We start from the raw sequence: 15,336 nt of genomic DNA, 5'->3' as shown, positions 1-15,336 counted from the left end.
TCAACAGAGCAGGACTAAGGGTTTAATTAAGAGGGGGAAAATAGAGTATGAGAGGAAGCTTGCAGGGAACATAAAAACTGACTGCAAAAGCTTCTATAAATATGTGAAGAGAAAAAGATTAGTGAAGACAAACATAGGTCCCTTGCAGTCAGATTCAGGTGAATTTATAAATGGGGAACAAAGAAATGGCAGACCAATTGAACAAATACTTCGGTTCTGATTTCACGAAGGACGACACAAATAACCTTCCGAATGTACTAGGGGAGAGTGGGTCTAGTGAGAAGGAGAAACTGAAGGATATCCTTGTTAGGCGGGAAATTGTGTTAGGGAAATTGATGGGATTGAAGGCCGATAAATCCCCGGGGCCTGATAGACTGCATCCCAGAGTACTTAAGGAAGTGGCCCTAGAAATAGTGGATGCATTGGTGATCATTTTCCAACAATCTATCGAGTCTGGATCAGTTCCTATGGACTGGAGGGTAGCTAATGTAACACCACTTTTTAAAAAAGGAGGGAGAGAAAACACGGGTAATTATAGACCAGTTTGCTTGACATCAGTAGTGGGGAAAATGTTGGAATCAATCATTAAGGATGAAATAGCAGCGCATTTGAAAAGCAGCGACAGGATCAGACCAAGTCAGCATGCATTTATGAAAGGGAAATCATGCTTGACGAATCTTCTGGCATTTTTTGAGGATGTAACTAGCAGAATGGACAAGGGAGAACCAGTGGATGTGGTGTATTTGGACTTTCAAAAGGCTTTTGACAAGGTTCCGCACAAGAGATTGGTGTGCAAAATCAAAGCGCATGGTATTGGGGGTAATGTACTGACATGGATAGAGAATTGGTTGGCAGACAGGAAGCAGAGAGTTGGGATAAACGGGTCCTTTTCGGAATGGGAGACAGTGACTAGTGGAGTGCCGCAGGGCTCAGTGCTGGGACCCAGCTCTTTACAATATACATTAATGATTTAGACGAAGGAATTGAATGCAATATCTCCAAGTCTGCGGATGATACGAAACTGGGTGACGGTATGAGCTGTGAGGAGGATGCTAAGAGGCTGCAGGGTGGCATGGACAGGTTAGGTGAATGGGCAAATGCATGACAGATGCAGTATAATGTGGATAAATGTGAGGTTATCCATTTTGGTGGCAAAAACACGAAGGCAGAATATTATCTGAATGGCGGCAGATTAGGAAAAGTGGAGGTGCAATGAGACCTGGGCGTCATGGTTCATCAGTCACTGAAAGTGGGCATGCAGGTACAGCAGGCGCTGAAGAAGGCTAGGGAATTTGAGTATAGGAGCAGAGAGGTCTTACTGCAGTTATACAGGGCCTTAGTGAGGCCTCACCTGGAATATTGTGTTCAGTTTTGATCTCCTAATCTGAGGAAGGATGTTCTTGCTATTGAGGGAGTGCAGCGAAGGTTCACCAGACTGATTCCAGGAATGGCTGGACTGTCATATGAGGAGAGACTGGATCAACTGGGCCTTTATTTATTCACTGGAGTTTAGAAGGATGAGAGGGGATCTCATAGAAACGTATAAGATTCTGATGGGACTGGACAGGTTAGATGCGGGAAGAATGTTCCCGATGTTGGGGAAGTCCAGAACCAGGGGACATAGGCTTAGGATAAGGGGTAGGCCATTTAGGACTGAGATGAGGAGAAACTTCCTCACTCAGAGAGTTGTTGACCTGTGCAATTCCCTGCCGCAGAGAGTTGATGCCAGTTCATTGGATATATTCAAGAGAGAGTTAGATATGGCCCTTATGGCTAAGGGGATCAAGGGGTATGGAGAGAAAGCAGGAAAGGGATAATGAGGGAATGATCAGCCATGATTTTATTGAATGGCGGTGCAGGCTCGAAGGGCCGAAGGCCTACTCCTGCACCTATTTTCTATGTTTTTATGTTTCTAACTCAGCAGGTCAGACATTTGTGGAGAGAAAAAACACAATGGGGCAGAGCTTCTGCTTTGTGCGCAATCGGGAAACTGGCCACCAATTGTGCTTAAAGGTGCGCTGTTTTTCCGAAGTGATGGTTCAATTTCCGCCCAGACACATTTGCACAATCACAAACGTAAAATCTTCAATGAACCAGTGCAATCGGGCTGCGCAGTATAAATTAATAATTTCTTCTTTTTATTTTTGAACATGTAAAACTTTTAGAATGTGCCTACTAGTGCCTGTGCACCAACGAAAACAACTCAATTTGAAGAGCTTGCTTGAACGGGTGTAATTGGCGGAAATGCACCATGCTCGTTATTTCAATCTGGGGGGTTGCCGGCAGTTTTGTGGGCAGGGCTGGCGTCTACCGCAAAATTTATTAAACCAATGTTAACGATCGTGGAACCTCAATTAACACTTGATGTAACGCGTTTAAAATTCCGCAATCTTTTGCATTGTTTTTGTCAATTTCAGCTGGATTGTGCTGATAAAACCAGTGCAAACTACCATAAACTCTGATCATTGTACACATCAGTCCTGTACTTCCTAACCTGATTAATACAGTGTTTGCGCCTCTGTCTCTAATACACAAAAAGCCTAAAACATCCTCTTTACACCCTGCCAAAATACACCTTGCCCGAAACACACCCCACCCGATATACACCCCCCCCAAATCGCTGTCATCTTTTTTGCACTGCCATTAAAGACCAATTTCATACGCTCAGTGTCCAGGTTCACACATGAATAGTGGCCATTAGGACTCTGTATCAGAGTGGCAACAGCATCTGTGGAACTGAACCCCACCGAGAGTCAAAGCCTTCAAGCATGGAGGAGGCAAACTGGGGGAAAAAATATAATGGAATCCAGCCTCGCAAAGCTTCTGCATGAGGCAGGTCTAAACCTGGGCTGATATTAGTCGAGTCTCAGTGAGGAGACAGAGGGAACAGGAGCAGCAACACACAGATTATAAATCACTGGTTGGGCCGCAGCTGGAGTGTCCAATTCTGTACAACACACTTTAGAAAGGATGTCAAGGCCTTGAAGAAGGTGCAGAGGAGATTTACTAGATTGGTACCAGGGAATGAGTGGCTTCAGTTACGTGGAGAGACTAGAAAAACTGAGATTGTTCTCCTTCGAGTAGAAAAAATTATGGGGGATTTGATGGAGATACTCAAAATCACAAACGATTTAGATTGAGTAGATAAGGAGAAACCTTCCACTGGCAGAAGGGTCGATAACCAGAGGATACAGATTTAAGATAATTAGCCAAAGAATCACAGGGGAGATGAGGAGAATTTATTTATGCAACGAGTTATGATGATCTGGAATGCAATGCCTGAAAGTTTGGTGGAACCATATTCAATCGTAACTTTCGAAATGAATTGGATAAATATTTAAAGGGGAAAAATGTGCAGAGCTGTGGGGAAACCGCACCTGGAGTATTGTGTACAGTTTTGGTCTCCTTACCCAAAGAAGGATATACTTGCCATTGAGAGAGTGCAACGAAGGTTCACCAGACTGATTCCTGGGACTGTCCTATGAGGAGAGATTGAGTAGACTCGGCCTATATTCTCTAGAGTTTAGAAGAAGAGATGATCTCATTGAATATAAAAATTCCTACAGGGCTTGACAGGGTCGATGCAGAAAGGATGTTTCCTCTGGCTGAAGTCTAGAACCAGGGGTCACAGTCTCAGAATAAAGGGTCAGCCATTTATGACTGAGATGAGGAGAAACTTCTTCATTTCGAGGGTGATGCATCTCTGGAATTCTCTACCTCAGAGGGCTGTGGAGGCTCAGTCTTTGAGTATATTCAAGACAGAGAGCGATAGATTTTTGGATATTAAGAGAATCAAAGCATATGGGGATAGAGCAGGAAAGTGAAATTGCGGTAGATGATCAGCCATGATCTCACTGAATGGCGGAACAGGCTTGAGGGGCTGAATGGCCTACTCCTGCTCCTATTTCTTATGTTCTTATGAAAGGGCAGGGGAGTGGGACTAATTGGATAGTTATCTGAAAGTGATGGCACAGGGACAATGGGCTGAATGGCCTCCTTCTGTGTTGTATCATTCGATGATTCTATGTTATAGAACAGAACCAGTAACACACACCGACTCTAAATCCAGCTTCAATTGTACACACTCAACCTCAAACGTAGATCCTCTCACTCACTGCCTTCGAAAAGGTCTTAGGACCTGAGTTTGGTGAAACACAAGTTCCACCCAAGTACCAGCCAAAGGACTGCTAAGATCCTGATGGTACTTTGGGCAGAAGTTTCATGAAAAGATGTGGGAAAGACCGCCCGGCGACAAAAATGGGCCTTGCACACCGATTCTGGGCAGCAAATGAGATCCTCAGCAAAGTACCACTGAGGATCGAGTCGGGCCCTGGGAGGGGAGGGAACTGATAAAATAAAAAGTTTTTAAACCAATTAAAAAAAAAACACCAGAAATCCTTCAGGGGACCCATCCACCTAAATCCCTGCAAAAGAAATAAAGAAAAGAAGTGCACTAACCTTGTTTTGCAGGTCTTCATACTGACCGTTCAGGTAAGACCTGCCTCCACGCGGCGGTTTCTTCTGCTGCTGGAGCAGAGGACCGCCCGGACCAAACTGGGAATGCAGCGGCGGGAGGGAGGACTCTTGTGGGCGTTGCACGCCGGCGCATGCCAGCGGACACTACCCAGCGGTCTTCTCTCCCCGCCGGCATGAGGACCTGATGAAACTCGCTCAGCGAGGACAGTGCCCAAAACCATCGAGACCGCCGAGAAAACTCAGTGGCAGCTGACGCTAAGTCGACCAAACTCGGGCCCTTAGTGTTCAACTCAAACATATAAATTATTTTGGTCTCTGCTGTGTTGGGGGATGGGCTGGGGGCTGAACGATCAAAGTTTCACTTGGTGCAAACTAGCTGCATGTTGCATACTCACTTTAACAGAGCTTCAAATATTCAGGAAAAGTTTTTATAGCTAAAGAAAGTTAAATAAAAATAGGAAGGACAAATTCCACTTCCAAAATCATTAGAATCAGCTCCGAGAGCGGTGAGTGACTCGATTGAGCAGGTAGCCAGCATGGTCTTCTTAACTACACAACACTCATATTTCCTCCTTACAACATTAAAGCACAACAATCTTAGTCCCAATGCCTCAGTTGAGAGAGTCATTGCCGGTGTGATTCTGAGTTCTACCAATCAGAAGCTTTCAGGCTCAACCTTGCTTTGCGTTGACTGTAGCAGCAATTTCCTTCAGTGCCCCTGGGCTAGGGAGCAGTAAACAGCCTGGGCTCCTGCGCCTGATCATTACCCAGTTACTCCTGTTGCAAAGTGTGCAATTGTGGACATCAGGAGACAGGATTAGCATCGACTGCGATTCCCCCGCAGTTCAAAAGCTTACTAACATTCACCGTCTCAGCTTTCACTTGGATGAGATACTCATCATCATCATAGGCAGTCCCTCGGGATCGAGGAAGACTTGCTTCCACTCTTAGCAGGAGTTCTTAGGTGGCTGTACAGTCCAATACAAGAACCATAGTCTCTGTCAAAGGTGGGACAGATAGTCGTTGATGGAAAGAGTGGGCAGGGAGCCTGGTTTGCCACACGCTCCTTCCGCTTGATTTCTGCATGAGATACTACAGGGCTGCTGGCTCCCCTGCAACCAAACTCCAGCAAGGAGTCAGCACCTTCAGGGAGGAGGAACCTGAACCCCAGTGAGAGTCAGCACCTTCAGGGGAGGAGGGGATCTGAACCCCAGTGAGAGTCAGCACCTTCAGGGGAGGAGGGGATCTGAACCCCAGTGAGAGTCAGCACCTTCAGGGGAGGAGGGACCTGAACCCCAGTGAGAGTCAGCATCTTCAGGGGAGAGGGGGCAAAATGAAAATAGACAATTGTGATTAATTTATTTGATTCTATCAAGAATTTGACATATAAAATAAAATGCAAAACTGCAGTGAGGGGGACAATTATGGACACCGCACCCCGCCACCCCCACTTCACACACCATATTATGGGCCCAAGTTTCGAGCCGCGCCTAGAGCGGCGCAGTCCCGACCTGTACGCCCATTTTTCGCGCCACAAAGTGGGCCTAAAAAAAACCTCCACATTCTCCACCTCCCTGCAGGTCCTCTGGCCCTCGGCGCAGCGCAGCAGGAGCTGTAGGGGGCGGAGCCAGGTCCCTGCGCCGAAAACAGTGCCAGGACCTCTGCACATGCGCGCTACAGTGGGCACGCAAGTGCAGTAGCTCCAGGCGCCCGAAACTGTGTGGGAGGGGCCTGAAGCACGCAGCCCCCTAGCCCTGGCCGAATGGCCTCACTGGGACTGCGTGAATAAGGCTCCTCCCACGGCCAGCTCCTGCTTCCTCCCGACCCGACTCAACTCCTGCTTCCCGTCTCCAGACCGGACCTGACACCCACTCCCCTCCACCCCGGAACCGGACCAGACACCCGCTCCCCCCCACCCCCGGACTGGATCCGACCTCCCTCCACCCCCCCCCGACCCAACGCCACCTGCCCTGTAAATCTGGTGCTGGGGACGGGCCCTGCCCGAAGTCTCGGGCCCGTTCAGCCTCCCTTCCCCCTTCTCCTTTCCCCCCCCACCCCCCCCAATCTCCTTCTGCCCCCCCCTCAATCTCCTTCTCCTCCTCCCCCTTCTCCCCCTCGCTGTCAGAAACACACTGACAGAGAATGAGAGACACAGACAGACAGAGAGATAGAGACACTGACAGAGACACACTGAGGGGGGCATCCCAGCATGCTGTTGGAGGGCTCCCGGTGCTGCAGTCAGTAAGTAGAAAATGTTTTATTTATTGATTTAAAAAAAAAAATTATTTCTTATTCATTTTTTTTGATTGATTTATTGGCTGAGTTATTGATGTATTTATCATTTATTATTGATGATGGCTCTTTATTTGTAAAACTGAAGTGTTTAATGTTTGTAAACTTCCCTTTAAACACCCCCCCCCACCATTCCCTCCGCCTGATTTGTAACCTACGCCTGATTTTCTAAAGTGTAGACAAGGTTTTTTCGAGCGTACAAAAATCTTCACTTACTCCATTCTAAGTTAGTTTGGAGTAAGTTTTCACTCATGAAACTTTGAAATCAGGCGTAAGTGGCCGGACATGCCCCCTTTTGAAAAAATAATTCTGTTCCAAAGTGAAACTGTTTTAACTGACTAGAACTGGAGCAAACTAAATGATGAGAATTCTGATTTCTAAGATACTCCGTTCTACACCAGTTGCTCCTAAAAATCAGGAGCAAATCATGTGGAAACTTGGGGCCAGGAAACCCAAGTGTTGCCCTGAACAAGTTCTTTAAAAATCTCTTCTGTAATCCTAAAATTATGTTCAACAAGGAAGAACAAACTTGAATTTCTAAAGAGCCTCTCACATCCTCAGAACACTCTAAAGTGCTTCATGGTCAATTAATTACTTTTCAAGTGTAGTCATAGCAAGTTCCGGTAGTGTTGGTCGAGGGAGGAATGTTGATTCGGACAGAGAATCCCTGCACTTCATTCAATGGTGACACGGGCACTTTAACATCCACCTCAGCTTAATGTCTCACCCAAAAGACGGCCCCTCCAACAGTGAAGCATACCTCAGCACTGCGCTGGAGTGTCGGCTGAGATTACAGGCTCAAGTCCTGTAGTGGGGCTCGAACCCTCAATCGTTTGATTCAGAGGTGAGAGTTCTAGCAACAGAGCCAAGGTTGGCACTTAGGGAGGATTGTCTCCCAACTGACACAGACTCTGCTCGGATTCTGCAGAGTGTGGTGAGAGGATATTTTAATAAGGCTTTCCTTCTTGTAACATAACTTACGTGACTCACATTTTTCAGCTTCTATTTTAACAAGTTGGCCACTTGGCTTGTAAAACCAGCTCACATTTCTGCCAGGAGCACGGGAAGCAAGATTAATGAGCTTAGAGCGTTTCAGGTTTGAGGCTTAAATTGCTGGGTCTATGTCAGCCCAGACAGCGAGGTTTATGGCCAGCAACTGAAGCAATAAACAAACAGGTCAATTAATTGCCTTCCAAAGGGCCTCGCTCCAAACTGGTTTGTTTTCTATGGCAAAGTGAAGGTGAGCAGTGAGGAGACTGTTCGCCATTGTCCCTTGTCTCGGACAACCGCCAGCTGGGTTAGAAGGAATTACGGCAAAGTTTGTGTTCCACCGTCAGTAATTACTCCCGACTTACTGGACACCCCTCCTCTTCTCCATAATGCTTACCTCAGCCATTAAAACACCAAATGTGTGGTACAGTACTGAGTCAGGGAAAGGGTTCAGGAGATTCACTGAAGTGATACCAGGCTGAGTGGTCTTAGAAATAAGGAGACACAAGAGAAATTGGGACTCTTTTCATTAGAACAGAGATTAAGGGGCGGTTGGGAGGGGTGCTCGAGATTATGGGAGGCTTTTGTCAAGTAAATCAAGGAAAGACTATTTCCACTGGTCGGTGAGTCAGTGACTAAAGCATATAATTATCAGCAGGAGAATTGAGAGAGGATAGAAGAATTTTTTTATGCAGAGGGATTTTAGAACATCTATGCTCAACCAGAAATGGTGAATGAGGCAACATTCAGTATAATTTTTAAAAAAGAAAAATAGATAAATATTTTTAAAAGTTCCATTTAAAAGGGTCAGAGAGCCAGAACCGGGTTGATGGGCAGAATGGCCGAACTCTGTGCTGTAAAATTCCATGAGCCATGAAACCAGCATGGATCCAGTTTCAGTTTGAGATCTGTGTAGAATGAGCTAGTCAAGCCTGAGGCTACCAATCTTCTCAGTGTCCCAGAACTAATGAAGGGGAAAATAAATCAGCCACAATGCCCGTTCTGATTGCCAGCTAGCAATTCCTTCTGGGGACAAGATCAGGCTCGCTGTAATGGCCCCAGGCCTGACAATCCTGCTGACACTCACTGTCTGCACTCTCACACAAAGAATTCAGGAGAGGAGGGGATCTGAACCCCAGTGAGAGTCAGCACCTTCAGGGGAGGGGGGCCCTGAACCCCAGTGAGAGTCAACACCTTCAGGGGAGGGGGGCCCTGAACCCCAGTGAGAGTCAGCACCTTCAGGGGAGGGGGGGCCCTGAACCCCAGTGAGAGTCAGCACCTTCAGGGGAGGAGGGGAGGAGTAAACTAAACAAAACAAAACAAAATGAAGATATAAAAGAATGGAACGCAACATAATCAGGGAAAAGCTGAATGGAAGTTACTTAGTGAGTGGAAAGGGATTTGATACACAATACCATTAAAAGCGCCGAAGTAAAGTTCTAATGGTTATAAGTGGAATATTGGTTTATCCAGCCCATGAACCTGGTCAGCTCTTTCATTAAACCACAGTTTACTTTCATTGTCCCAAAGTAACCAGTCAAAGATTTCTCTAAAAATGATTTGAGTTCTCTCTACCAATTATAAGATGCTTTTACAATGACAACAGTACAATTATATGCTGCTTTTAACAGAGAAACACTCCAAGGTGCTTTCACAGAGGCATAATAAAAAAAACGAAGCTTGGGGTTTAAGGAGGATCTTAAAGGCGTAGAAGGAGGTGGTGGGGTTTAAGTTGGGGATTGCAGAATGTGGAGCTTAGATGGGTGAAAGCACAGATGTCAATGATGAGGCGAAGGGAAGGGGGAGGAGATGCACACGAGGCCAGAGTTGGAGAAACGGAGTGTTCAGCTGGGGTGGGGGGGGAGGTTTACAGCTGGAGAAGATTGCAGAGATAGGATGGGGAGAAACCATGAAAGGACTTAACCCAAAGATGGTAGTTTTAAATTGGAGGCGTTGGAGGTCAGGAGCCAGTGTAGGTGAGTGAGCACAGGGGTGATGGGTGAGCGGAAATTGGTGTAGGATAGAATACTGACAAGAGTTTTAGATGAGCTTAAGTTTATGGAGGGTGGAGGATGGGAGGCCGGCCAGGAGAGCATTGGAATAGACGAGTCTGGAGGTGACAAAAGCACGGATGAGGGTTTCAGCAGCAGATGGAAGAGGTAGGGGTGGAGATAGGCGATGTTATGGAGGTTAAAGTAGGCAGTCTTTTACGATGGCAAGGTTATGGCGTCGGAGGCTCAACTCAAGGTCAAACAGGATGCAAAAGTTGTGAACAGCCTGAAACACTCGCTGCAAAGGGGATGGAGTTGGTGGTGAGGGTACAGAGTTTGTGGCAGGGGTCTAAGATGATGGCTTCCCAATATCTAACTGAAGGAAATTCTGGCTGATCCAGGACTGGATGCCGAAGAAGTAGTCTGACAACACAGAGGCAGTGGAGACTTCGGGAGAAGTTTGAGGAGAGGTAGAGCTGGGTGGTGTCAGTGTACATGTAGAAATTGACCCCATGTCTGTGGATGATGTTGCCAGGGGGCAGCAGATAGATGATGAAGACTAGGGTTCCAAAAATAGATCCTTGGGGGATGCTGGAGATAAAGATGCAGGGGATGTGAAAAGAAGCCATGTTGGAGAGGTTGTGGTGACAATCGGTTAGTTAAGTGTGGAACAAACGAGAATAGTCCCAGCGAGCAGCACAACGGAGGAGAAATGCAGAGCAAGGGTGATGTTTGAGTGGGTGCAGAGAGGTTGAGGAAGGGTAATCCATCATAGTTACAGTCCCAAAGGATGTCATTTGTTGGTTAGGGCCATGTTGGTGCTGTGGGAGAGACAGAAACTTAATTGCAGGAATTCAAACGGGGAGTTGAGAGAGAGGTCAGTATAGAGCTCGGAGGCAACAACATGTTCAAAGAGGTTACAGGAGTAACCAGAGTAACCTCGGTCTGTGCTGGATCGAGTACCTCTCGTCACAGGCTAATTGTGAGTCTGCAACTGGATTCCTGTATAAAACAGTAGAGATCAGCTGATCTGTGGAATCCAGCTACCGATGACAAATCCAAAATGGGAAGAGCACTGAATGGGGCTCAGTATCCCAGATCGGAACACACAAGAAATAATCCTCTTGCACATTCTGCCCTTATCGGACGGGTAGGAGTGACAGGTGATTCATCATCTGCCCTTCACCCTGCAAGTTACATCACCTGTCGTACTACCTGTACCATACATCACCTGCTTGACATCACCTGTCCTACTACCTATACCATACATCACCTGTCGAACTACCTATACCATACATCACCCGCCCTACATCACCTGTCCTACTACCTGTACCATACATCACCTGTCGAACTACCTATACCATACATCACCCGCCCTACATCACCTGTCCTACTACCTGTAGCATACATCACCTGTCGTGCTATCTGTATGATATATCATCCGCCCTACTACCTGTACCTTTATTCCTACCTGCTAGTGTTGTCATCATCGGAGTCGATAAAGCTGCTCGAGTCCAGCTCGCTGCTCATCACCGTGGAGGCACTCTCGTAACCGCCTGCATTGCGATGCCGATCTGGTTTCGTGTGTCCATTTACTCGTGGAACTGTGGGAGAAGAGCAATGCCATTAGATAACGCTCAATGACATTCACAATAATTTCCACTTATTCTAGGAACGACGTAAATGTATCACTGAGATAAAATTCAAAAGCTCCAGCGAGAGGAGCAGTAGACCCCTGATCAGCATTGGGTATCTGCCCCATCACCAGCTCTGAGGCATGTGACGACAATCTACAATTGACCAAAGGAGTTAAACAGAGCTGCCCCAGAGCCCTGGCAGTGCTGAACCCACACATGGAAAGATGTCCACATTAAGCATACACATGAAAGGAGATGCAGAGAGAAATGTGCACATTAAGCACACATGACAAGCACACTAAGTACACACATGGAGAGAAGTGCACACTAAATACACATACGATTTTACCATCTAAACACAAGAAGATGGAGAAATTCACACCATTTCCAAGATACAATTAAGAAACAAGATGGGCAATAAATACTGGCCTTGCCAGCGACGCCCATATCCCAGAAACAAATTTTGTTTAAATGGGAAAGGGTTTAAGTGTTGTAAGGGTAAAGGTCACAGTGCATCACCTCCAAATGGCAGTCTAGGGGGAGCTTTACTTTGTGCCGGGTGCAATTAAATCGCCCATATCTTTATCAAGGAGTTTATTATTTTGATGCAAGAATTACATAGAGGAAATCTTCACCCGCTGTGAGTTGGCTACTGATCAAGTTGCAATTCGTCACTCGATGAAGAGCAGGCTTCCAGTGAGCGCTCATGAGAGGAGGAGCTCCATAGAGGGCAGGCTCCTAGCATAATCACTTTAACCTCTTTCACTGTGTCCTGGTGTTTCTCTGATACTATGGGCGTACGGTAACAGTCACAACAGGTAATGGCTCCATGCCTGAATATCATAACCTACTGCGCACAAGCTTGAATCAACACACACCTTAAAGGAATGTCCACAACTACACTGCGCGAGATATTCAAAATTAGCAAAATCTTCACAGGTTCTCCACCAGCTCAACGTGCAAACACCCGAGGTCCAGTCTCAGTCTGTGCTGAGTTAGCTGGTCTCAGCCAAGGCGACAGTCGGGACTCCTACTGGACTCTGTGTAAAAATTCACCTTGGGCGATAGTGCAAAATGGGCGATAGTGAACCGGCAACGAGTTTTGCGCACTGCCCGAGATTAATTTATACCCAAGTGCCCTTCCTTCAGGGGAAGGGGGAAGAACACGGAGCCATTGTTCCTCCTCCTGCTCACGATCCAGTGACCCGTGCCCCCCACCCCTCCCCCCACGTGTGGGTGTCAGGTGAGGACAGGATCGGCTCGGCCGTGTCCAGACAGAACAGTGCCGGTGCCACAGAGGCTGCTCACGTGCTGCTGCCTCCTCCAGAGATTGGCACAGCCACATCATGAGGTGGCACTGGGTCCCATAGCAAGCAGCAGGGGTGTACGGTAACAATCACATTAAGTTGAGGCCCCACGCTTGAATATCTTAACCTACGGAACACATGCCTCTGAGCAACAGCCCCGGGATCATTTAAACTGAATTAGGTGCGTGATGGACAGATTAAAATAGCGTAAAACTGACCCAGCCCAGTTCAACCTCTTGCTCCCTGCCACAATCAGCATCATTCCGATCGGATGGTCACATTCCTGCTTCACTTGCTGCTTCTAAAATGTGCAGAATAAACACTGATTTCACATTCTCTCAGGCCACACGCATGAATGGGCCGCTGACAGCTGTACCTTGAAACAATCGCTGGGAAACAACCCATACTACTCAAGTGTGGCTCAGTATTACTCAACACTCAACACACTACAATCCGGTTTTCTTTTCTTTTTGTATTTTTTATGGAATGCCACCTACACACCTGAGTGAGGATGAAAAGCTTGGTCTCTGGCACGAGGCTGCTCAAAGCCCCCACAGCACAGCAAGACCCAATTAGCAAGACCCATCCCAACACCAGCTCCAGGCCATCCACAGGAGTCTTGGCTTTGTAGGCAGAGCCCGATGGTTAACATATGTCAAATCAAACAATGACAATTTTAGCAGTTATTCTAACATCTACTTTCTTATTAATTACAAAAACAGAACTCCATGGGCGGTCCCAGCTCACTGCAACCCTTCACAGAGCACAGCGCGGTTTCAAATCGATCAGTGCTTATTCTGTGGGTGCATGGGGAGTATTTTCATCTCATTTCCTTAATTCTATCCGTGTCTGAACTCCCTGATTAGATTCCAGCCTGTAATTCACTCCCAGGTATCTGTTATTCTATATATAAACCACCCAAACCCCTCGATTAGATTCCAGCCTGTAACTCACTCCCGGGTATCTGTTATTCTATATATAAGCCACCCAAAACCTCTCGATTAGATACCATCATCACCATCATAATCATCATCTTCGAAATCGAGGAAGACTTGCTTCCACTCTAAAAGCGACTTCTTAGCTGACTGAACAGTCCAATACGGGAATTACAGTCTCTGTCACAGACGGGACAGACAGTGGTTGAAGGAAAGAGTTGTTGGAGAATCTAGTTTGCCGCACGCTCCTTCCGCTGCCTGCGCTTGTTTTCTGCATGCTCTCGGCGACGAGACTCGAGGTGTTCAGAGCCCTCCCGGATGCTCTTCTTCCACTTAGAACGGTTTTTGGCCAGGAGCTCCCAGGCGTCGGTGGGGATGTTGCATTTTATCAAGGAGGCTTTGAGTGTGTTCTTGAAACGTTTCCTCTGCCCACCTGGGGCTCGCTTGCCGTGTAGGAGTTCCAAGTAGAGCGCTTGCTTTGGGAGTCTTGTGTCAGGCATGCGGACGATGTGGCCCGCCCAGCAGAGCTGGTCGAATGTGGTCAGTGCTTCGATGCTGGGGATGTTGGCCTGATCGAGGACACTAACGTGGGTGCGTCTGTCCTCCCAGGGGATTTATAGGATCTTGCAGAGACATCATTGGTGGTATTTCTCAAGCGATTTGAGGTGTCTACTGTATATGGTCCACGTCTCTGAGTCATACAGGAGGGCAGGTATCACTACAGCCCTGTAGAGCATAAGCTTGGTGCCAGATTTCAGGGCCTGTAGCTCACTCCCGGGTATCTGTTATTCTATGTATAAACCACCCAAACCCCTCTATTAGATTCCAGCCTGTAACTCACTACCGGGCATCATATTCTACATTTACACCATGTCTGTTATAAATGGAATAATAAACTATAAATAATTGAGTGATAGATAAACATTATTTCCCTGTTTTTTACTGTGTGGGATCAATTCTGCACTGATAGACTTGCTGTTATGTATTCCCAATTTAACCTGGCTAGCACATTACATCCACTCTGAATTTTTAAAATTAATTCTCGAGATGTGGGCATCGCTGGCAATTATTACCCAATCCTAGTTGCACTTCAGAGAGCTGTGAAGGGTCAAGCGCACTCTGAATAAATGTGGGAGCAGTAGTGGGGGCGGGGGGGGGGGGGGGGGGGGGCAACAGGAAGAGGGGTAAGAGTAGCAAACAGGGAACGGGTGAAGGGGAGTAACAGGGGAGCTGCACAGAGGAGGAGTGTGATGGGAGTGAGTAACAAACTCCTCCCTTTTACCAGGATTTTGCTCAGGGTTGGTAGTTAATGGCTGAGTGTCCATGTTTCCCATTACTCCTGTAGTGTGCCAGCAGCGACAGTGGGACCTCACTCAGGCTGGAGTGTTTCTGGTGATGGGTCTCAGGACTGCTGGAAGCCTAATCTCATACAATGCTTCAGAAACCAAGCACTAAGGTTTATTTCTAGAGGTATAGAATTAAAAAGTTGGGAAGTTATGCTAAACCTGCATCGAACCTTGGTTAAGACTACACTGCGTACAGTTCTAATCGGCATATTATAAAAAAGGATATAGAGGCACTGAAGAGGGTGCAGAGAAGATTTACAAGGATACCAGAAATGCAAGGGTATACATATCAGGAAAGGATGAACAGGCTGGCTCATGTTTCTCTTGGAAAAAAGTCTGAGGGGTGACCTAATTGAGGTTTT

The 15,336-nt window shown here is 46.9% G+C and overlaps 1 protein-coding gene across 1 annotated transcript in view; it reads right to left on the bottom strand.

Moving 5' to 3' along the window:
• The window catches only part of LOC139228898 (segment polarity protein dishevelled homolog DVL-1-like), a 160,749-nt gene that overhangs the window by 31,436 nt on the left and 113,977 nt on the right, over positions 1 to 15,336 (bottom strand). Inside the window, exon 5 of the mRNA XM_070860395.1 lies at positions 11,221 to 11,353. Coding sequence (XP_070716496.1) covers positions 11,221 to 11,353 — 133 coding nt within the window. The remainder of the gene's footprint in view (positions 1 to 11,220; positions 11,354 to 15,336) is intronic.

Source organism: Pristiophorus japonicus, chromosome 18 (genome assembly GCF_044704955.1).
Source record: "Pristiophorus japonicus isolate sPriJap1 chromosome 18, sPriJap1.hap1, whole genome shotgun sequence".
In the NCBI taxonomy this organism is placed as follows: Eukaryota; Metazoa; Chordata; class Chondrichthyes; family Pristiophoridae; genus Pristiophorus; species Pristiophorus japonicus.
This window is presented reverse-complemented; position numbering and strand designations above follow the sequence as displayed.